The following is a 24128-nucleotide window of genomic DNA, read 5'->3' as shown; positions in this document are numbered from 1 at the left end:
TGACACCAAAATTGGTCATGTAGTGAACAGTGAAGAAGGCTACCTTACAGTGCAACGGGACCTTGATCAGATGGGCCAATGGGCTGAGGAGTGGCAGATGGAGTTTAATTTAGATAAATATGAGGTGTTGCATTTTGGAAAGGCTAATTAGGACAGGACTTATACTCTTAATGGTAAAGTCTTGCAGAATGTTGCCCAACAAAGAGACTTTGGAGTGCAGGTTCGTAGTTCCTTGGAAGTGGAGTCACAGGTTGAAGAAGGCATTTGGTCTGTTTGCATTTATTGGGCAGTGCACTGAGTATAACAGTTGGTTGTCATGTTGCAGCTGGAGAGGACATTGGTTAGGCCATTTTTGGAATACTGCATTCAATTCTCTTCTTCCTGCTATGGGAAGGATGTTGTGAAACATGAAAGGGTTCAGAAAGATTTTCAAGCATGTCATCAGGATTGGAGGTTTTGAGCAATAGAGTGAGGCTGAATAGGCTGAGGCTATTTTGCTTGGAGCATTGGAGGCTGAGTGCTAACCTTATAGAAATTTATAGAATCGTAAGGGGCATGTATAGGGTGAATAGTTAAGGTACTTTCCCCAGGGAAGGGAATTTCAAAACTAGAGGACATAGATTTAGGGTGAGAGGGGAAAGACTTAAAAGGGACCTAAGGGGCAACTTTTTTACGCAGAGGGAATGTATGGAATGAACTGCCAGAAGACATGGTAAAGACTGGAACAATTACAACATTTAAAGGCATCTGAATAGGTATATGAAATGTTTAGAGGGTTATGGGCCAAGTAGTGGCAAATGGGACTAGATTAGTTTAGGATATCTGATTGGTATGGATGACTTGGACCGAATGGTCTGTTTCCATGGTGTACATTTCTATAACGCTTTGACTCTAAGTGAGTGACTTATTGGTGACATATTTAAGAAATAAGGAGAATTAGCTTAATCAATCTTCATCTGCCTTTGGGAGATTAACTAGTGGAATGTCAGGGTCCAACAATAAGTTATACAGGTCGGAAACTCACAGTTTCAATCTAACTGTTTTAATCAACTGTTATGGACCAGGCCAGACCCCCTCAAAACATTTCAAGATTGTAGACCAGACCCTAACTTTGATAGTTGTTTTAAGCAGGTGTGAAGTGGATATTCCAGGAAAGATACAGCTGGTCAAACCACTTAGTTTTAAACAAAATAGAATTTATTTATAAGATTACTGAATGAAACACAAACAAAAGAGACCAGAATACTGAATAACGTAACCTATCCGAAAACCCAAAACATTATCCAAATTTAATGACACTGTTCCAACTTCCCACAACAATCCCCATAAACACCATTGGCAAAAAAGGAAAAATCAAACACAGTGTCCTACAGGAGACAGAGAGGTGGCAGCATGGAGCACTCTCTTCCATGTAGCTGTTTCTTGGATCAACAGCCTCAAACTGACCTGACTGCTTTCGGTGAACAGCCAGGCTGTTAATAAAAAACAAATCAAACCAAACCAAAGCAAAGCTGAGCTGGGAGAACTGGCCACTGCCCTTTCATTGTACAATTGTTTCTTTTCTAAAAACTTGAATGCATTCTCAAGTAGATCAACCCTAGCCATTTCAGAGTCTGTATCTTTACAACCTCCTGAAAAAAACAAGGACAAACTAACCTTGTTAAAGGAGCAGTATCATCACACAACCTACTCAGAAAAGTTTTTACACACTTGAACCCAGATCTACTAACTCAGAGATAGAGACACTGCCACTGCACGCAATGAATCTGCAATCTATGCTGAATTAATTAATTGTGAACATGAAACAGATCTTAGTATGTGAAGATAGGGAAGGAAAATATGGTATATTTCCCTATTTTAATTACTATGTATTAGTGCTTAAAGTACATCCCCGTGGTCTCCATTCAGTAACCCATAATGGCAACTCCTAATGTACCTTGTGGACTGGGCTATTTGCTAACTATGTTCAGCCACGAGGAATGAAAAGGTATTCCAAGATCAGGGATTTTTTTTTCTCTGTCTATAATCCGGGTAATGTTTAGCCAGGCTTAGTACAATTTAAATATTTTCACATTTCCAAATGTAAAATGCTTGAAGTACAGGTTCACAATCCTTTATCCGACATGCTCGAGACCAGCTGGTTTTCGGAATTCAGAATCGTTTGAATTTCAGAATAAGTAACAGTTTGATGGTGAACTTTTAAAAAGTCTTACCAGAGGAGCAGACTCACTGAGTAAAACACGGCTTGGGACAGAATTGAGGCCTGCCAGCGCCAAGCCACGCCCATCCACATCACATCTGAGTGACATACATCGAATGGGTGTCGACTTGGGTTAACTGCTTGCACGCCAAACAACCTTGTTAATGAAAAAACTTCACAAAAAAACCTTAGGACTTTAGAACTTTTCGGATTTCCGGATTTTGGATAAAGGGTTGTCTACCTGTATTTGCAGTTAATGTTAAATCTCAGTAACTAACTTAATAATAAAGCCAATCACTGGTCACACCTAAACATTGCTGGGCCCAAAATCAATGTAGAATTTCATCAGAAATAGGGTTAGAGGTTGAAAGAAAATGCATGATTATTGAATTGCAATATTTGGTTCAAGATTGCCATGTTTTAAAATTATTACAGCTGCAGGAATAAAAAGAGAGACAGTAAACAGAAATGTGGAGCAAAAAAGAAATGAACAAAAAGAGACAAGTAAGGAAGTAAAGACAAAGCCAATATAGATCAAGATTATGAGGAAGGATAGTGACAGAGAAAAAAAATACAGTGAAAAAGAATTGGAAGAAAAGAGGTCCAAAGGATGAAATAAATAATTAGATATAGAAATAGGGATTAATATCTGAGTAATGTGAAATATGAAATAGAAAGAAATGGGAAATAAATTGGTGTCAAAAGTGTTAATTTGTCATAGAATCATAAAATCATTGAATTCCTACAGTGCAGAAAGAGTCCATTTGGCCTATATGGTCTGCAATGATCCTTCAAAGAGTATTCCACCAGACCAGAGACCCTTCCACCCTATCCCCATTATGTCACATGTCCCATGACTAATCTATCTATCCTGCACATCCTTGGACACTATAGAGCAATTTAGCATTGTCAATCCATCAAAACTGCACATCTTTAGTCATTATAACCTTGGAATGCCCTACATGTTATTTCAGATCTACAGTGTGGTGGATGACTCTTAACTGTACCTGAAGTGCCTAGCAAGACTTACAGTTATATCATATCATTGATGCTGCCTAACCTGCTGTGCTTTGACCAGCAACACATTTGCAGCTGTGATCTCCAGCATCTGCAGACCTCATTTTTTACTCTATATCATATCATTCAAAAGGTTAGTAAGTATACAATTAGGCAGACCACCTGGCATCAACCTAGGAAATAGAAACAACAAAGGCACACACGGCCCAGGCCCATTCAACATAACAAAATCTGCCTCATGAGCATTTTCGGATTTGTGCCAAAATTGGAAAAACTGTCCTTTGAGCAAGTTAAGTAACAAATTTACAATGTCATACTCACCAAATTGTACTTTCCTGCAAATGTCCCAGGTACCTCCATAAGCAACCCTGGATACATTCTGTCCCACATTTACTATTGTACAACATCACACTCAAGAGAGAGAGAGGCCCCAAGAGTTCGCAAAGTCTCATGGCATCAGGTGGAATATGACCAAGGAAACCTCATGTAGAGCATCATTAAACACCCTCCATCAGACAATATTGAATACCACTTGAAAGGAGCAGTAGGTATCAAGTGCACAGAATTGACATGACTAAGTGTGACTTGGTCACACCAAACTGGCTGGGTCTGGAGGGACATAGCTACCAGACTGGGCATGTGTCAGGTGCTGAGAGAACCAACAATGGTAACTAAACCTCTTCATCACCCATCTAACTGTCACAGATGTATCAGTTACAAGTGACCACCACATAGATCTTGTCGCAATGGAGCCCTATCAAATTGAAAGCACAAGGCACTTTCCATTATGCGGTGTAGAAATACCATCACGCTAATTGGAATAAACTCAGAAAAGGATTCAGCTGAAAACTAGATATTTATAAGATCAATAGGCCACCAACAGGAATGGAATTATATTTAGCCACAATCAGCTATCTGTTAGACCTGCTATTCCTCATTTCTTGGCCATCAAACCAGGAGACCAACCCGGGTCAAAGAAAAGAATATGAAATGAGTTGCTGTCTCAAAATTAAAAATGAGCTGTCCATCTGGTGAAGCTGCAACACTAGACTCCACACATGCTTAACAGCAGAAGCAGCACGATAGACAAAGGTAAGCAAACCCACAAGCAATGGATTGTTACAAACCTCTGCAGTTCAGCCATAATGATTGTGAATGATGGTGGATAATTTAATAACTAACTAGAGGAGGAGGCTTCTAATGTCTTCTCATCAGCAACATGGGGAAGCTCAGAAAGTGAATGCAAAGTATAATGGTGAAGATTTTGCAACCAGCTTCAGGCAGACTTGCTGATTAGATAATCCATTTCAGCCTCCTCATAAGATCCGCAACCATAAAAAAAAGCCAGTCTTCAGAAAATTTGATGCATTTCACATGAAATCAGCAAAAGTTCAAGCCACTTGAATACAGTAAAACTTTGAATACTGCCAGCATCCCAGGACTTAACTCCAAAATTGTTCATGACTTTGTCAAGCTATTCCAGGAAAGCTACAACACTAACATCTTTCTGACAAGGTAAAAAAAATTGCTGAGGATGATATTTAGCCTTGTACTGTAAGTGACAAGTAACAGTCATGCTACATAAATGCTGATCAATGAACATCTCCAGCAACATATCAGCATTGACCAGAAACTAAATTAGATCATCTACATAAAGAATGTGACTTGAAAAATAGGCCAAAGGTTAGGAATTCATCAGCAAATAACTTTATACCTGCATGTCTAATGCCTGTCAATCATCTATAAGGTATGAGTCAACACTATAATCTGATACTCCTGAATTGCTTGGATGATTGGAGCTCCAATACATTTGAGAAGTTCAACACCACCTAAGACAAAGCAGTTGTTTAATCAACATCCCACTCACTATCTTAAGATCATTCCTTTCACTACTGATGTAAAAAGTAATATCATAATAGTCCTATTTTCTTATTAAAAGCAGGTAACTGGCACCTCAGGCAACAGGAGAGGTTGAGAAGGACAGTCCTTCACGCTAACCTCAGCTGGTACTAGAATTGAGTTCATACTGTTAGAGTTATTCTGCATCACAAACCAGCCATTCAGCTGACTGAGCTAACCAGGTAGCTTGCAGCTATTTTGTTGGAGACAATAGCAAATAAACAATAAATGCTGGCCTTTCTAATGACATTCATATCCCACAAGCTAATTTATAAAAAAGAAGGCTTAAATGACAGTAAAAAATTACAGAACTTTCTTTGAGCAACCTCAGTGATTTTCCATTTGTTAAGTCACTTACTGTCTCACATAAATGGGTAGAATAAACATGATAAACATGCCACTCATTTCTAACTTAATATTGAAATTGGAGTTCTATTTATGCAATTATATATTCATTTGCACACTGAAGATAGCCTCAAATTAACACAGGAATCATCAGCGGAACCTACCCAAAGCTATAATGCTCAGAGCACCATGGTAAATGATCTATAAATGATCTGAACACCATTTCTATGTCACTACAGCCCTGCGTATAACAGATGAAGAGAGTTAACATCTCTTCTTATATTTCCTTCAATCCTGCTTAGCAATAACATTAACAGATCAGACAAGATCTTCCAATGTTATCAAATGATAGGTCCTTCCGCTTACAAGATAAAATTATGCAGTGTTTTGCTAAACTTCTTTGTTACCTTGTATACCAAACATAAGTAAACAAATCCATGATGTATCTCTGTAGACTGCAGAGTATCAGTCTGCAAATTAAGTATAGTACTAGACAACATGGTTGACAAAAATGAAACAATAAGAACATGCAAATCCTTCCAGCTACCTGAATATTTTCTGTTCCTGGCTGCTGTAACAGTTTTATGTTCCTGCCTCCAGCTGTCCGTTGCCCTCTCCCTTCATTCCAAGGAAGATTCTCGGCATCATCTTGCAGCCTGTAGTTTAGATCATCTGTTGACTGACTTTGTTCCAGAGCATTTCGGCAAAAGCTGAAATGAGAAGCCGCTGAAAATTGGGGAAAAAGTGAAATGCATGAAATAACGAGGAGATGCTTTGTCACTTTTTTTGCATTCACTTACACAGAAAGATTAACTGTATGGCAATCATCAACTAAATAATAAAGCATTTCAAACTCAACCACTGAAATGAAACCACAACACTATCTAATATAGCTTTCAGCCATTTAACCATTCCAGTTATCCTCAGTGTTCAAGGCTAGAAAATGAGAAATCATTCCCAGGCACTCCTGCAAAGAATTTGTGTCAACATTCAGTGAAATCAAGATCAAGCACAGCTACAATATGTTGCATGGTCAAATAACTGATCAACACTCATTATTAATGAAAATGCATGAGAAGTACTGGAGGATTGACAGAATCCAAGCAACTCCTGGCCCTTCAGGAGAGAGAAGAAAATTGCAGATGAAGAAAAACATGTGTGTGCAAAATACTAAATTACTCAAAATACTAAATTACTCAATTCATTAGCACAAAATTGATGACCTCAAGGAAAACCATTCATTGTTGAAATCATAAGTGAAATTTATACATTGCTATGACTTTTTTCTAAATGTTTCCAGAAGAAACAATACTGACACTTCAGATTAGCTTGCCCACATTGCTCAATATAAGAGGAAGTTGTATTGAATATAAACAGTAAATGATGGATCAAGCTATTAGTGATCGAGGTTCGTTACACGTAAAGAAAAAATGCGTAAAATATCAATTGCAAGAATAGTTCTTACTCTACTGACTCATAAGTATAATTGATATTTGACAACATGCAACGTAGCATCAGAGTGAAGCATAAAATTCCATATGTCCTATCATCTGACATTGTTTACCATTAGTTTTATCATTAAATAGCTAAAAGGTTGTGCACCCAAAAGCACATTCAATATTAAATTAGAGAAAAGTATTAAACTTGAGAAGGCTGGGATTTCCAAATATGATTAAATGTATTTCTGAAAGTTTCATCACAGGGCTTGACTCCATTCATCTGGCCATTAGTCTATCCTTGTGACACACTACCTTCCTATGCCAATCAAAAAAAAGACTCATTCACCAATTGGATGATGTTTGCCTGCCTGCCCATTTTCAATATTGATATGTCTGGTCAAGGGAAATATTGAAGGAAATGATGAAAAAGCCATTTTTTAAAATGTCCCTGTAAGTTTTCTCCAAGGTTACATACAGTAGTGTCTTGGAGGTTGATCTTCAATTCCTAGACACACCATGAAATCATGGAGACTTGGCAACTCCAGTGGTCTGGCTAATGTTTTGGAACTGTACAATTACTAATTCATAATAATGCAAAACTACAAGTTGCAGTGCACTCATTTGCTGATGCCAAGAGAATTCTGAAGAGAATTATCAAATCAATAAATCTCTACTATAGTCTGCCAGAAGTGTAAGAGTATCAAGAAGACAAAATACCAAAGAGTCAACTGCAAGATTTTGGCATTATTTCAAAAATAACATTTTAAATCTCGAGCAGAAACTACTTTTTGGAAATGATGTAAAACACCAAAGTATTCATTTTATGAATAGCAATCCATAATTATTTTCATAAACAAAGCAGTGTTAATATTGCCACTAGGATCCTATTCAGTGCACAAAAACAGAAATTGCTGTAGAAACTCAGCAGGTCTGGCAGCAGCTATGAAGAGAAAACAGAGTTAACATGTCCAATGAAGTGACCCTTCTCAAACAATCCTGGTAACATCCTTACAGATGATACAAAGATAGGTAGAGGGACAGGTAGTATTGAGGAGGTGGGAAGGCTGAAGAAGAATTTGGACAGGTTAGGAGTGTGGGCTAAGAAGTGGCAGATAGAATACAGCCTGGGAAAGTGTGAGGCCATGCACTTTGATGGGAATAACAAAAACATGGACTATTTTCTAAATAGGGAGAAAATGCAAAAGTCTGAAGTGCAAAAAGACTTGGGAGTTCTAGTCCAGGATTCTCTCAAGGTAAACCTGTGGGTTGAGTTAGTAGTTAGGAAGTCAGATCAATGTTGGCATCTATTTTGAGACACTTGAATATAAAAACATGAATGTATTTCTGTGACTCTGTAAGGGTCTGGGCAGGCCATACTTGGAGTATTGTGCACAGTTATATGTCCCATATCTCAGGAAGGATGTGTGTTCAGAGGAGGTTCATTAGAATGGTCACAGGGATGAAAAGCTTAACATATGTGGAATGTTTGAGGACTCTGGATCTATACTCGATGGAGTTTAGAAGGATGAGGGGGGAATCTAATTGAAACTTGCAGAATACTGAATGGCCTGGGTATTGGGAAGGTGTTTCCATTGGAAGGAGAGATTAGGACCCGAGGGCACAGCCTTAGAGTAAAGGGAGGACCATATAGAATGGAGATAGGGAGAATTGTCTTCAGCCAGAGAGTGACAAATCTATGGAATTTACTGCCACAGAAGCCAATTCATTGAGTATATTAAGATGGAGATTGGTAAGCTCTTGAATGTTAAGGGGATCAAGGGTTATGGGGAGAAAGCAGGAGAATGGGGTTGAGAAAATTATCAGCCATGATTGAATGGTGGAACAGACTCGATGGACTGAATGGCCTAATTTCTGCTCCTATGTCTTAAGGTCTAAATCTTTTCTGCACCCATCTCCAGTTTAATAACATCCATCCAACAGCACGGCGACCAGAATTGTGTGCAGTATTCTAAAAATGACCTCACCAATGTCGTGTGCAACCGCAACATGCATCCCAACTCCTATACTCAATGCTCTGACCAATGAAAACAAGTTTACCAAATGTCTTCTTCACCACCCTGTCTACTTGTGATGCCGGTTTTAAGCAACAGTGTACATGCACCCCATGTCTCTATTCAACAACACTCCCAGGACGCTACCATTTACTGTGTAAGTCCTGCCCTGGTTTGTATTACCAAAATACTTTTCACACTTATCTAAATTAAACTCCATCTGCTACTCCTCAGCCCATTGGCCCAGCGGATCAGGATTTCATTGTACTCTTAGATAATCTTCTTCACTGTCCACTATACCACCAATTTGGTTGTCATCCAATAACTTACTAACCATGTATCCTATATTCCCATCCAAATCAAGCAAAAAGAGAACTTTAGAGTTTGAGCAACTTCACCCATGTCCTTACCCCAACCCCTACACAGCAGACCTTGTCGTTGCATGGGCTATTACTACACACCACCCATTGTCTGTTACTAATAGACCTTATTAGCAGATATTCATTCTACCAGCCTTTGTCTTCCACTAACCATTTACTCCTCTCTCTCACTCCCACCTATCCCCTACCCCACCCCACCTCCTGCATAAATACCGACCTTTTCCAAGCTGCTATCAGTTTTGAAGAAGGGTCACTGGAGCAGAAATGTTAAGTCTGCTTTCTATACACAGATGTGCCAGATATGATGGCAAATGGGACTAGCTTTATTTAGGATATCTGGTTGGCTTCGACAAGTTGGACTGAAAGGTCTGTTTCCATGCTGTACAACACTATGACGCTTCGACACTACCTGATAGCTACCTTAAACAAAGGTTGCTACAGGAACCTAATACTTGTAATTGTAATTGATAGTACTGTAGCAATTGTTAAAAAATGGTAGCACATTACTTTCACAATCTTGTAATAGGTGACAAGCATTACTATGTGAAGCTGTCAAATGTTCACAGAGGTAAATAATTGTCCACCTTCAAAAATATTCATAAAGAGGCACAGGCTGAGGAAATTATCATTACACCTGAATGGAAAGACAAGATGCACATAATATCAAGTTTTATGCTTCATTTTTATTAATTGAAAAATTACCAACTTTGAAATGGTATCTCATGTATAGCACCAAAGATGTAGCTTTAGAGATTGAGCATTGTGTTATCTGAAGAGGTTCTCAGATAATTCCTGAAAATATGAGAAGATTAAATGAGATAGGGGTGATCAGGAAATGTAGAAGGGAGAAAAGTGAGTATAAAAGAAAGATAAATGCTGGCAATCAGGAGATTGGTGTTCAGGGATTAATCAAGCAGTGACCAGGATTGTAAGAGGGTAGGAGCACCAATTAAGAAGTAATTCCAGTTCATGAGAACATTGCTGATTAGCCAGTGCTTCCAAAATACAGGACATTACATCTAATGTTAGGTACTTTGCTGTGATGAGACAGAATTCGTTGAACAATCCTGAGTATGTCAAGGATAATGACCAATGTCCCTTTTGTGGACTGGTGGTGCCACCTGCTCCAATGGTATGTGATGACATCTTCAAACAGGTCGATAACAAGCCGAGGCCAATTAGAACAAATAAATTACAGCTGATTTAAAATTTATCAGGAGTTTACGATATGGCTTACACTATTCATATTTGCTAGAAGCTACATATATTCATAAGCAGGGATTTCTCCTCTGTGAGCAGGATGAATGTGTTCAGGCTTTGTTTGATATGAATAAAACAAAAGCATGGACGAACAGGGTTGAAAACAAGGATGTTAAGCTTAAATAAGGGTAATCCCAAAGAAATGAGGACAGGACTGGGTGGGATAGACTGGGAAAGGAGTTTAACATTAAATACTATTGAAAAACAATCACAAACATTTAAGAAAATAGTTCATGGCTCACAGCAAAGACATGTTCCAGTGAGGAAGAAGGATTCTAGAAAGTGGGTAAGCCAATTATGGTTATCAAGTAAGTTAAGGATTAAGGATCAAATTGAAGTAAGATAATTATAATGTGGCAAAGATTAGTTGTAAGACAGAGGATTGGGAAAGTTTTAAAAACCAATAAAAGATGACAAAAAAGGGAGAGAATAAACTTTAATGGTAAACTTGCATTTAGAGACAGGATTCTCTAAATGCATAAAGACAGAAGCTAGATTGAATATAGGCTGCTGGGAGAATAAGACTAGGGCAATAATAATGTGGAGTCAGGAAATAGCAGATGAATTGCATTAATAATCTGCATAGTTCTTCAGGGCTTTTGCCCGAAACGTCGATTCTTCTGCTGTGCTTTTCCAGCATCACACTCTCGACTCTGATCTCCAGCATCTGCAGTCCTCACTTTCTCATAAGTCTTCACAAGGCATTCCAAATTATGAAGTATTCAAGGGGAAAAATGAGGAGAGGAAATAAAACAATAACTAACATTCAAGAAAGTGTTAGTGAAATTAATGGGGCTAACGTTTGATAAACGTCTTGGAGCTAATGCATAAGTTCCTTGGAAGCACCCCAGAATATTAAACGAAGTAGCTACAAAGATAATGGATGCTCTTATAATAAACTTGCAGGAATCTCCAGATTCTGGAAAACTCTCACATGATTTGAAAACTGCAAATGCAATTAAAATGTATTTTTGGGAGGTTGCTGCAGCAGTGAAGGCCATGTAGTCCATTCCTCATGGCCATTGCAAATCCTTGAGCTGGTTTCTGTGGTACCTTCTAGCGCAGGATTCTAACAGCCCGAGCTGGCTTTGGTGTCGGCTTTCTGCACCAATAGAGAATGTGATTTCTGTCTTTACTTGATCTTGGGAACCCATGAGCCATTAATTGAACAAAGATGGATTACATTTTAATTATTTTCATGAATGATTTCTGTTATGATTTTAGATTCAGGAATATGGTGACTTAAACACTTTTCAGTATCTTTTTGTAAAAGTACAAGTGACAATAAATTACTATTCTGCGATTGAATTCCAAAGAGTTAAGCAGGTAGAAAAAAATACAAGCAACACTGGGCAGTTAGCTCAACATCTGTTATTCAGAAAATGTAATTTAAATGCAATAGTAGAGCATTTAGAAATACATAACATGGTTAAGTAAAGTCAGCATGGCTTCATCAACTGGAAATCATGCCTACGCAAACTTCTTTGAGTAAGTAAAAAGCAGGATAGATAAAGGAAAAGCAGTGTATGTAATACAATTGAATTTTCACAAGGTGTTTGATAAGGTATAACACATTAGGCTATCGAGTAAGGAGAGGGACCATGGTGCTGCAATTAGTCTATTAAAATGGATAGAGGAATTGCTAATGAATAGAACATGGAAATTTGGGATAAGGGGAGCATTGGTGGCCCACAATTATTTACAATATATATTACCAACTTGGATAAAGAATGTGAATGTACTATAGCCAAATTTGCAGATGACACAAAAATTGGTGGGAAGGCAAATGGTGACACAAAGAGTCTGCTGACAGGTATAGACAGGTTAACTGTATGGGCAAAAACTTGGCACTTGGGAGGAAGAATGGAGGTGCTGAATAATGTTTGAATGGAGAAAGTCTGCAGAAAGCTTCATTACAGAAAAATTTATGAGACCTTTTTCATGAATCATAACAAGCTAGCATGCAAGTTCAGTGGGTAATAGGGTAATCAAATAGAATACTAGCTTTTATTTGAAAGAAAATGGAATATAAAACTTATGGAGATTTTGCTAATACTATGCAAGGCACTAATTAGATCACAGCTGGAATAATGTAAACAGCTTTGGGCCATTTATCTAAGGAAAGATGTACTGGTATGGGAAACTATCCAGAAAAGCCTCACTAGGCTGATAACATGTATGGAGGGACTATCTTATGGGAAGAGGCTGAGTGAATTGAGTCTGCACTCATTGGAATTTAGAAGAATGAGAAGCAATATTGTTGAAACATACAAGATTCTTAATAGGGTAGGTACTGAAAGGTTGTTTTTCCTTTGATGGAGAGTCTGGAATCGGAGGGAATAATATCATATTAAGACAGAGATGAAGACAAATTTCTTCTGTCAGAAGGGAGTGGATTTGTGAAGTTCTTTATGGTGGATGGCTGTCGCAGCTGAGTCATTAAATAGATTCAAGACTGGATCGGACAGATTTTTAATCAGTTAGGGAACAAAGGGTTATGGAGAAAAATGAGGAAAGTGGAGTTGAGCCATGATCTCTGTGAATGGCAGAGCAGACTCAATGGGCTGGATGGTCTACTTCAGCTGCTACATCAATAGTTTGCTTGTCATTTGCCAATGGCAACACTGTGACCAATCAGCATCTATTTGCCAGTCAATCAACACTCTTTCTCATGTGCACTGTTGATGGCCTTTACTACTCAGTTCATAATGCAAGTTGTTGACACCTCCTGACTGTGCTGAAGGCATGACTCCCAGGGGATACCTGGCAGCTTACTACACAGCATAACCCTTTTCATCATTCCACCACTTGTTGAATACCTGCTGTAATTGAGGCTCATCAGGGGAACACTAAAGGTCTCAGGAAACCTCCAGGCAGGAGGTCATTCTTGGCCCTTCCCATCCCTGGTCTCATTAGGGAGAGAAGAGAAAGCAACTGGCTCCATACCCTATTATATGGTCCCTCAACAATTCTTAGTCTGCTCTGGGAGATGGTATTAAATTGAACCTCATTGACACCTGGAAAAGTTAACTTCATTAACAGCTTAAGGACCAAATTAAAGTGGTAATATGGCATATGTATTTAACAGTAAAAATGTAAGTCATTAAACTTTGCCATTAGCATTTTTTTCACATTTGGGGCAATTACTTATGAACATCTTGTTCCTTATTATTATTACTGATTTTTCATTACTTTCATTTTGTAATGTCTTTTAAAGTACATTGCTACCATGGAAACCACATTCCTGTGTGTACAGACATATAATGATGCAACCCCATTGTTATACCAATCTTTTTGAGAGATATTACATATTTTTGTTGTACAGCACTTGACTAAATTGAAACTAAGCAAGCAATCCAAAATCTGCAATTAAGGTAATTTTTCAATATACAAGTCTTTACATTTACTGAAGGGCAACTAGTACGACTGTATTTAAGGTATTGTTAAAACTGATGGCTTTAACATAGCAAAAAAAAAGTGTCTTCTTCACACAGAAATTGAACTTGTAACATTAATCTAAAGTCAAGATCTATCCTGATTATAAGGAGAAATAGCGTGAGAATTGCTGGGGAAAGTGGGAAATAGGAAAATAAAAGTTCACAGGATTGAACTGGACACTGCATAGAATGTAACTCCAGAGCAATGTTAAAGTTGACTTGCAATTGACTTGGAGGAACTGTTGGACCGCTGTTGATGTTAAAAAGAAAGTCTGGCTTATTTGTATTATTTCATCATTAATACTTAGTTGCTAGAAGAAGACCTGTTGCATACTGCCAGACAAGACAATTGGACAAACAGTTCAACAGTATAAATAGCATACGGCCGGATTGTGAGACCAGTAACTGCAGTTTAAATGACATTGTGAGTGAAACTCAGTTCATACTCTCCCTGGAATTTAGCATGTATGAAAATACTTTTCAGAGATTTTTTTTAAACAATTTATGAGCGGCAACACAGAGAATGGTCAGCACATGGAATGAACTGCCAGAGGAAGTGGTGCATACAGGTAGAGTTACAATGTTTAAAAGATATTTGGATAAGTACAGGAATAGGAAAGATTTGGAGGGATATGGTCCAAACACAGGCAGGTGCGACTAGTTTAGTTTAGAAACATGATTGACATGGACTACTTGGACCAAAAAGTCTGTTTCTTTGCTGTTTGATTCTATGACTCTTTAACTTCACTTAATGAGAAGGCTATCAGGAGGCAAATTTAAAAGACTAGCCAGTTCACATTCTCAAACATACTAAGTGTATTTTCAGTTTATGGTGATTATGTTCAATCAAGCTCAGAAAATTTATCTATCTTCTCCAATTCCATTTCTTTCAGTCACTTTACAGATTAAGTTTTTTTTGAAATTACCATATTGTTTAATTTTCTTTTACCTGGGCAAAGTTTTGTTGGTCACTGGCACTGGATTATATCTCTGATTCCTGAGGAATGTATGCAGTTTAGTTTGCGGATGAATATATATTTCTGATCTATGAATATGACACTGAGTTCTTGTACTCAAATATTAGAACTGCGGTATTAAGTCAAACATTGATATTCATATCACATTTTAATAGAAACGATAGGAAGATTTCTTCTCCTGTTCTACAATTTTTTTAATAGCTTTCAGGATATAGATCAACTATTTGTCCACTAACAGCACATATGTGCTATTTATTTAAGAAATTTAAGGAAATTAAGTTTACAAAGCAACAAATAGTTTGTTGGCACCATTTAGTTTAGACTTTCTCTGAAGGAATAACAACTGAAGTACTAACTTTTTGTTAATCTTTCAACGTACTGAAATGGCAACAGAAATGAAGGCTTTAAGAATGTCATGAACATCCTCTTTTATTAAAATATGTGTCAACACCTTTTCAGATTTTGGATTTACCTGTATCTTGAAAAACTGACAAATTTACCATCATTCTTCCTTTTTTTTTATTTATCTTTTAACATAATGCAAACAAATATCTCATGACTTTTTAGTATGACTTAAATCAAAATTGTAGTTTCATTTTTCAAAATGTTTTACTTCACATGCACTGCTGAATGACACCTGTCATATTATCACCCATAGCTACCCATCACTAGAATTTAGGGTAAGGACAACCAAGCAACTGGATTGGACCACCATGCACATCTTTTAGTCTTCATTGGTTACATTTACATTTTGTTGTGTATCAGTATTTGCAGTGCTGAATAAAATTCACTACATTGACATTTGTTCCAGCTTTGCAACCAATCTGTACTCAGCAACTAACAATGAGAATTAGTAGGTGGCATGGTGGCACAGTGGCACAGGGACTAGCACTGCTGCCTCACAGTGCCAGAGACCCAGGTTCAATTCCCGCCTCAGGAGACTGACTCTGTGGAGTTTGCATGCTCTCCCTGTGTCTGCGTGGGTTTTCTCCAGGTAATCCAATTTCCTCGCACAGTCCAAAGATGTGCAGGTCAGGTGAATTGGCCATACTAAATTGTCTGTAGTGTTAGGTTAGGGGTATGGGTGGGTTGCGCTTTTGGCGGGTAGGTGTACAGTAGTTTCACACTGTAGGTAATCTAATCTAAAAAAAAGTAATCTAATCTAAAGAATCCATCCTGCACTTTTAGGGTCAAATCACTACTTTTATTTCAGGAAATCCATGCAGCAAGAGTTCACATTTCTTTTGCAATTCCTGTCTTTTACTTCAGTCTAATTTACAGCCTTTGTTCATGAATACTGATGACAAATGACTTTGTTAGATGTTACAACATGGCAATTTACTCAGATTGTGAAGGATTTTACTTCAAATCTAACAATACACTGTATGCAAACATTATTTTCTTAAAATTTAAAGTGCAAACATTTTCAATGGTACAATTTAGAAAGTTAAGTTTAATGACTACTGTATGTTTTCAACTGACAGGGAGCATCTATTCATCAATAACATTGACAGATTATAGAACGTATAGTCCTGGGATTGATTTCAATTCTACTTCACTCTTTCATTTTCTTTAAACATAATAACTTTAAAAATTGAATTTTTTTGAATAGCATATCAATATTATGATTAATAACGTAGCCTGGGTACCTCATTAACTATTATCTATCCTTCATGTGGAATTCATTATTGATCCACTCACTCATCCGAATATTACAAAGTCACCATTGACGTCTTGGGATAGATTGAAATGATAAATGAGCTGATACATTGTAGACTAGTTATCCCTCTGGAATAATCAGTTTATTTGTTGGGAGATGTAACAAGGATCATGTCAGTGAACCAGGTATTCTCTCCATTATTATAAAATAAGCTTACAAGCATGAACAGTAACCCATGAAGAAGTAATAACAGAACCTTTTCATTTGGCCTGTATTGTTATGTACAACAGTTAGAGTGCTAGCTTTACATAAAAGTTATCAGAAACATAATCTGAAGAAAATGGTGCAATATAAGGGAAAATTGGTCATTGTAAATAAATGTTTGCAAAGTGGATTACATTCATATTTGTAAATTTTAGATCACTCAGTGTGATGAATAATGAAAATGATTTAACTAAACATCATTTAAGGCGTTGAATACATTCAAAGCTCTAAATTTAAGGGCCACTAAAATAATTGATTTGTTGATTCTTAATACTGAGCAGCAAAGATTAATGGACATCAATGCAATTTTTAAAAAAATTATAGCCATTTTACACAGCAATATTCAGGCTTGCAAGCTCCCAATAATTCGAAAGCCGACAAGTTCGGCTAGAAATATGTACAACTTCAATATTGCAATTATTTCAGCTCCCTGAAGCATTTGAATAGACCAGCCAAGGGTCTGGCTATCGCACATCATTTTTCATTCTGGAAATGGATTGTGTGAAACCAGGTGCCAAACAAATACATTTCCTTAGATTCACAATTAGTTTGAAATCTTGTTGGTTTCACATTCTCCTTAGATTTCTCTCTTTTTGATCGCGGAAAAGGGAGGCACCGCGAGTTTTTTTTTGGGGGGGGGACAAACGGTTGTAATAATAGCAATCGGAGTTTTTCCGGTGAGCTGTTGCTACATGCAGTCGCGACTCAGTCAAGATTAAACATTACAAGTCATAAACAAATTAACGAATGGAACTATGCTAAATAAATTAACAAATGTGACAGATCGTACTGACTGAACAAGACAACGTCGGTCCTTAAATAGGGGCAATTCAAACTACAATTAACCACCTTCTGATGTTAACCACTGTATTTATGTATATGTGTTCCAGTAAATCACAACAGTCTCACTATCCACAGATAAACGTGATTAAAAAAAATTAAGGCACCCAGGATAAAAAGATTTACAGGTCCGGAAAACAATAAAATACATGAGCAGAGTACAAGAATATTTATGGCACCCTGTCCGGACAATCACTTATTATTACAGGATTTATCCACAGAATTTACTGACATTAAAACTAATGGGGGAAACCTGATGAATCAAGTCCGGCAAGAGCTGGAAACAGCAGTACACTTTAGTCTCCAAATAATGCGAGTATACAAATCGTGCACCAACAAAAATAAGATCAACATCCAACCTGCAGAACAATGAGACGATAAGGATTGAGATGCATTGTATCTGTGAGATGACAGCGATTATCATCCTCACACAGTTGCTACGATTTCTTTGGCAAAGGAAAATACAAACTGCATTATTCCTTGAAAGAGCCCTGCGTCCTTTCTTTGTGCCTGACTTACCGTCCACAGCCATTGCGCTGAGAGCTGGCAGTCTATAACATTACCATCCCGTTCGAGCGCTCGGTGCACTGGCTGCAGGATCAGTGGATGCGACTGGACAGTAACAGGATGTTTCAGCTCATCTACTCTCTCCCATTGCCTCCAGGCCACCGGAAATACGCCCGGAGCCTCCTTTCAAAGACCTGAATTTGGGGCAATCCACCAAAAGCAACACACCAATACCCCAACGTCACGTAGACTTCGGTGGAAAAGCCTTCTTTTGTTAGACAGAATCTTCTCAAGAAACAGTAAATTAACGTCATGCAATAGGAGACCGCTATCCTTACAGCCCAGGTCACAACCTGTATCCCTGGAAGAATGGGTTCTGGTATATTGCCCTCCCCTATCTCGCAGCACCCGGAGGAGGGCGGCGCAGAACAAAGGGATAGTCTGTCAGCAAAATTATTGATTGTACAGTAGGAATTGTACAAACTCTCAGAGCACCAACGGGAATGCTGAAAGTTTTTTTTAAAACATACTCACTTGAAATAGTAGATAACTCCAACACTGAGAATAACAAGGGAAAAAAAATCTGATTTTACTTAGTTAGGTTCTCGAGAATTGGAATTAAAGAGGTATCCAGTCAACCCAACAGCGAAAATACCATCGGAAACATACAGAATAAAACTGCTTGTTGGGAGGAAGGGTCACTGGACCCGAAACGTTAACTCTGATTTCTTTCTACAGATGCTGAAAACCAGTGGAGTTTTTTCAGCAATTTCTGTTTTCATTTTTGATAAAACCACCCCTTGATATTCCGACATTTATAGTTGCATATTATTTTAATCAATCCACGTTCCCTTTTGAAATCAACGTTTACATGTTCCTTGCTGAAATAAACGTGTGTATAAATAACAATTAACATGAAGGAAAGGTCAACACAAATCATAAGGTGACATACACAATGTACAGCCTAACATTTGTTTTGAAAATGTGCCCGTCCAGCTGAACAAAGTTGAAAAGGTATCAAAATGACCGTCATGGACTTGAAAACTCTTGCAGTTTCGCCAGCTTATTCAAGATGATATTTTGCTATCTTCAATTCTGATATCATTATAACCATTCTCTTTTGTTACTGCTTAAGAACATATTCCATCTAACTCATGCCCTTTTACATTTAAAACTACCATTTTCTTCCTCCTAGACCTCATGCTTACAAACAATATACCGTGGCTCCCCTTTAATCTGCTGCCACCTTTTTGTTTACAAAATCATGATCATCATTTTTCCTCTCATAAAGTCAAATATTAACCCCTATTTTCTCTAACAATTATATCATCTTTAATGTCATTTCTGACTCTAAAGTTCTCCAATATATTGCCACATCTAACTTCATTCACATAGACCTTTAACTCCTTCTTCTAACTCTTCAATCTGACTTTCATTCTGCGTAGCTTCCTAGGGTTAGATTCTTATTGCCTCCCCCACCACTTCAGAATATCATTCACTACCCTGTTCTACATTAACAGAATGTTTCTTCCCGTTTGTCTATCACCCCATTCTCATTATCCACATGCTGAATATTTCCTTTAAAATCTTCCTCCTTGTCTGCAAGTCTATCCTTGACTTCATCCCATTTTAATTTATTACTGTACTTCCTTCATTATCATTTGATTATCTCAACTTTGGCTTGTGAAAACCTTCTATCGCTTATAAATTTCAACGTTCTCAACTCCAATTTGTGGGAATCCTTCCCTTTTGGCTGTTCTTTGTCTCTCAACTTGAGAAACCTTTACAAATTTATCTTTTGAATCAACGTTTCAATTTGGTTCAGCTTTTACTACCATATTTCATTTACTTTATTTATTTGTGGCATCTTATGTGATTGCAAACATTTTCTCTTCATTCCTCTTAACGTGTCTGTAGCTTCTAATACAATTGACTATACCATCCTTCACCAAGCGCTTCCACTGACATCTAGTTAATTCAAACAGTTCCCACTTGGTTCCATTCTTATCTATTTAGTCATGGTCAGAGTGCAACTTACAATTGCTTTACTTTTTTACTTTTTGCTGTACACCATTGCTTTGTGTTTACAAAAGATCTATCCTGGTCTTCCTTCTATGCCTCATGTACTTATTGCCACTCAATGACACCATCTGAAACAGCAACATTGGTTTTCACTCATGTACTGGTGACACACACTTTTACATCACCACTACCACCCTTGCCTTTGCTACTGCTGCTACACCAACAGACAGTTTATCTGACATCCAGTACCGAATGAACAAAAACTTCCTCAAACAAAATATTATGAAGACTGAAGTGATTATTTTGGTCTCCACTCTAAATTCTGTTCCCTACCTACTGAGTCTATCCCTTTCCTTAGTCTAAGACTAAATTAGTCTGTTCACATCTTGACCCCAAGATGAGCTTCCAAATATATGTTTGTGCCATAATTAAAACTGCCTCTTCCCACCTCTTTATTATTGCTCAACCTCACCCCTAACTCAGCTCATCTTCAGCTGAAACCCAAATTCATCCTTAGTTATCTCCGGATTTAAATATTCAAATGCAATCCAAATTGATCTCCCACAATCTGCCTTCTGTAAGCCTGAAATCGTATGTTGTCTGTGTCTTGACCCACATCAAATTGGCTTTACTTATCATTCCGTATATGCTGAGCAACATCAGCTGTCAGTCTATTAATGTTTGGTTAATCAGAATGCTGAGATGGTTAATGTCTTTATTTAAGATGAAGAAGAAACACATGGTAGCTATTAATTGGCCATATATATATATATATATACACACAGATATCACCTGTAACATGGGATCTGGAATGAGAAGTGTATAACTGAGGATGTCAAGGAACATTATCCACAAAATAAAAAAAATTCTTTCCAACTGGCTCAAAACGTACTAGTAGTGGTAAATAGTGGAGGTTGGGTGATGAAAAGCAAAGATTGGAAACTTAGTTCTTTTTCAGGTAGAAGATTGAAATTGGAGTTATTTTGGAGAAAAATAGTTGAAAGCAATTGCAAAGTTGAGATATGACTTCTAACCAATGTTTTGTAAAGTTGAACCTTATAATCAATGGAAAAATGAAGTGGATATATGGACACATGTTATACCTTTACCAGGAAAAGAAAGGTTTGGACTGGGCACAGACACTTTCTTCTAGAAACAAGACCAGGTGTAAAGTACTCTCAGAGCTAAAAGTTCAGTAATTGGAAAATTTGGAAATTCTACAAAAAAGTTAAGGACAACATTTGTAAGAAAGACAACCTCTTAAATCCATGTGAGGCATGGTTAGACTTTAATCAATTTCAAAAATAGCATGAATATTCTAATAAAGAGTGTGTAATAGAATTTAACAGGCCATACACAAAATTTCAAAAAATCCATCCGAGATTCTTTACTTGGTGCTTGCCTTTAAAAAGCAAAGTTGTGATTAGTCCTCAAATATGGATACGTTCCTAATATTAACCGGAGTGACATTTTCAGAAAGAAATATAATTTTTGATCAAATGCTGATATCCTCACAAACAATTCTGGAAAGACGTTCATGTCTAAAATTTTATAGACAAATGGGACCTTCAGAAGTACTACAAGAAATGAAGGATTAACTAGGAAAAAATGAGGACTGCAGATGCTGGAGATCATAGTCGAAAAGTCCCAACGGCTTATGCTTGAAACATTGATTCTCCTGCTCCTTGGATGCTGCCTGACTAGCTGTGCTTTTCCAGCACCACACTCTTCGAAAATAGAAGGTGAGTTTTTATAAACAATGCCATACTAAAATAGCCAGAAAGCTGGAAAGAATTTGGTGTTCACACTGAGGTGCTCGAAAGAGGAAAGCCAGCTTTATCACACAGGTGGATATGCACAGAAAACGTGTGTCCCAATGGTACTTATAAGACAAAAGTCAGTCAAATAATTTGAAAGAGAGACTTGCTGGCAAGTGTTGGAGTTGATTCTTTTACATAAGGAAAGGTAAGCCTGAACATTTCCTTAGCTCTTTTATAATATACTTTTGGGAAGTAAATCAATTGACATAAAAACTGCATTTTTGCAAGAGAAAATGAATCTAATTAAGGGTTTTAGAAGCCATCTACAAAAACTGACGATGTAACAGGGAAAGTATGGAAGTTTAATGATTGTTTATGGGTTGACTGATGCATCAAGAGTTTGATCATTCTGTTTAGGATGTTGCTTATTTGAAATAAAATGAGTTGACACAATTCATCAACTGTCAGTTAGCTTTACAAAGAGAAGACTTACCTTAAGATATTACTAGATGTCTTTGAAGAGAGATGTGTTGTGCTATGATCAGAACATGAAATATCGAGATAGGAATCTTGGAATATGATGTTAAGAATATGGATATTTTCTTTAATTTATCTAATTTAATTTCTAAAATTATTTGAGAAATACAGGATCTGTTAACAGTTGTTTGTATGATATTGTGAAAACTACTTTTTATTTCTTTAGTTACCTTTGGAAAGATTGTTCTCAAACATTTATATTCATAAGAATGAGGAGATTATGCTAATGTATGGTGAATCACATTATAAAGTTTGTTAATGTCTTATTGAAGGTTAAGAAGTAACAGTTGGTGACTATTAATAGTCTAAGCACATATCAGGAACATCTGTAACAGCAAGTACGGAACGAGAACAAGAAAACTGAAATAGTCAAACTGTCTCCACACAAAAAAAGTGTCTAAATTTTAATCTCTCCAATTGGCTTTGAATCAATTAACACAGTCAGGCAAAGTCTCATTTTTAATTTTCATCCTTATTTTCAAATCCCTGCATTTTCTTATTCCTCCATATATCTCCATAATCTTCACCACCCCACAATCCTTAAAGATGTCTGCACATATCTAATTCTGACTACTTGCCCATTCACATTTTTAATTGCTCCTCATCAGTGGCTGTACCTTTAGCTGTCTAGACCCCATGCTCCCTGGAATATCTCCCAATCCCTCTCCCCCAAACTTCTTTGCCTCTTTGCTTTCATTTTTTCAAGACACACTTTAAGTCACATTTTAAAAGCAAATTTTTTTTCAATTGCAAATAATACTCAGTTGATTAAAGAACACTGATCTTCTAAAGATGAGTTGTGCATTTAAATAGCAGCTTATCACATCCTAAGGATGCAGTATCTGAAAAGTGCTTTTCAACAAAAAACTATTTTGAACATGAAGTAATTGTGGTTGTAGGCTTTAAAAGGACAAGGAGAGATGACTTCAAAGGTGAAGGGCATGGGCAACATGAAGTTAAAACCAATTTGCAGTTCAGCTTTTTTTAAAGTATTATCAAATTACCATAACTCCATGATCATTGTGATGGATTTCATTTCACTACCTAGAGGTATTTCTTGTTTTGCAATATGTTGCTACAGGTAAATAGTAAAACATTAAGTATGATTAATGTTGATTCTTCAAAATTCATTTGTTAGCTGAATTATTTATGTACAATATGTACTATTATTTTCTAACATGCATACATAAACTAAAGAATTTCAAGTTCTCTACTGGTTTCTTTGCACTAAACAAAATCTTTACTGTGACAACCTTTTTCAAATTACAGGAAACGTGATAGTAATTTTCAATAAAACAACAATTTGTGGCAGGTGCACCCTTTGAATTCCAAAATGAATAGGAGTAAAAAGAGAGAAGAACGGAACTCCAGCTGATCAAAGAGGCTTGCTGGGAAGTTAATTACTATTGCCTTTTCCTGTATGTCTGGCCCTTTCCACTCAAAACTGCATTTACACCCTCTCTTTCATTATGTTAGTATTTTATCAAAAAACTGGCATGTTAAAACATTGTTGGTATGTTTAAATTAGTAAAGATTACACCGCTGATGGCATTTTTCTCTCAGGTTTAGTTC

The 24128-nt window shown here is 37.1% G+C and overlaps 1 protein-coding gene across 1 annotated transcript in view; it reads right to left on the bottom strand.

Annotated features, from left to right (window-relative positions):
• LOC132822663 (sterile alpha motif domain-containing protein 10-like) overlaps window positions 1–18262 on the bottom strand; it is a 107781-nt gene extending 89519 nt beyond the window's left edge. The window contains exons 1-2 of the mRNA XM_060835912.1: window positions 18250–18262; window positions 6009–6187 (exon numbers count right to left, since the gene is read on the bottom strand). Coding sequence (XP_060691895.1) covers window positions 6009–6187; window positions 18250–18262 — 192 coding nt within the window. The remainder of the gene's footprint in view (window positions 1–6008; window positions 6188–18249) is intronic.
• Window positions 18263–24128: the final 5866 nt, after the last annotated feature.

This window comes from Hemiscyllium ocellatum, chromosome 15 (assembly GCF_020745735.1).
Source record: "Hemiscyllium ocellatum isolate sHemOce1 chromosome 15, sHemOce1.pat.X.cur, whole genome shotgun sequence".
NCBI classification, from domain to species: Eukaryota; Metazoa; Chordata; class Chondrichthyes; order Orectolobiformes; family Hemiscylliidae; genus Hemiscyllium; species Hemiscyllium ocellatum.
The sequence above is the reverse complement of the archived record's forward strand: the minus strand, read 5'-3'. Positions and strand labels throughout refer to the sequence as shown.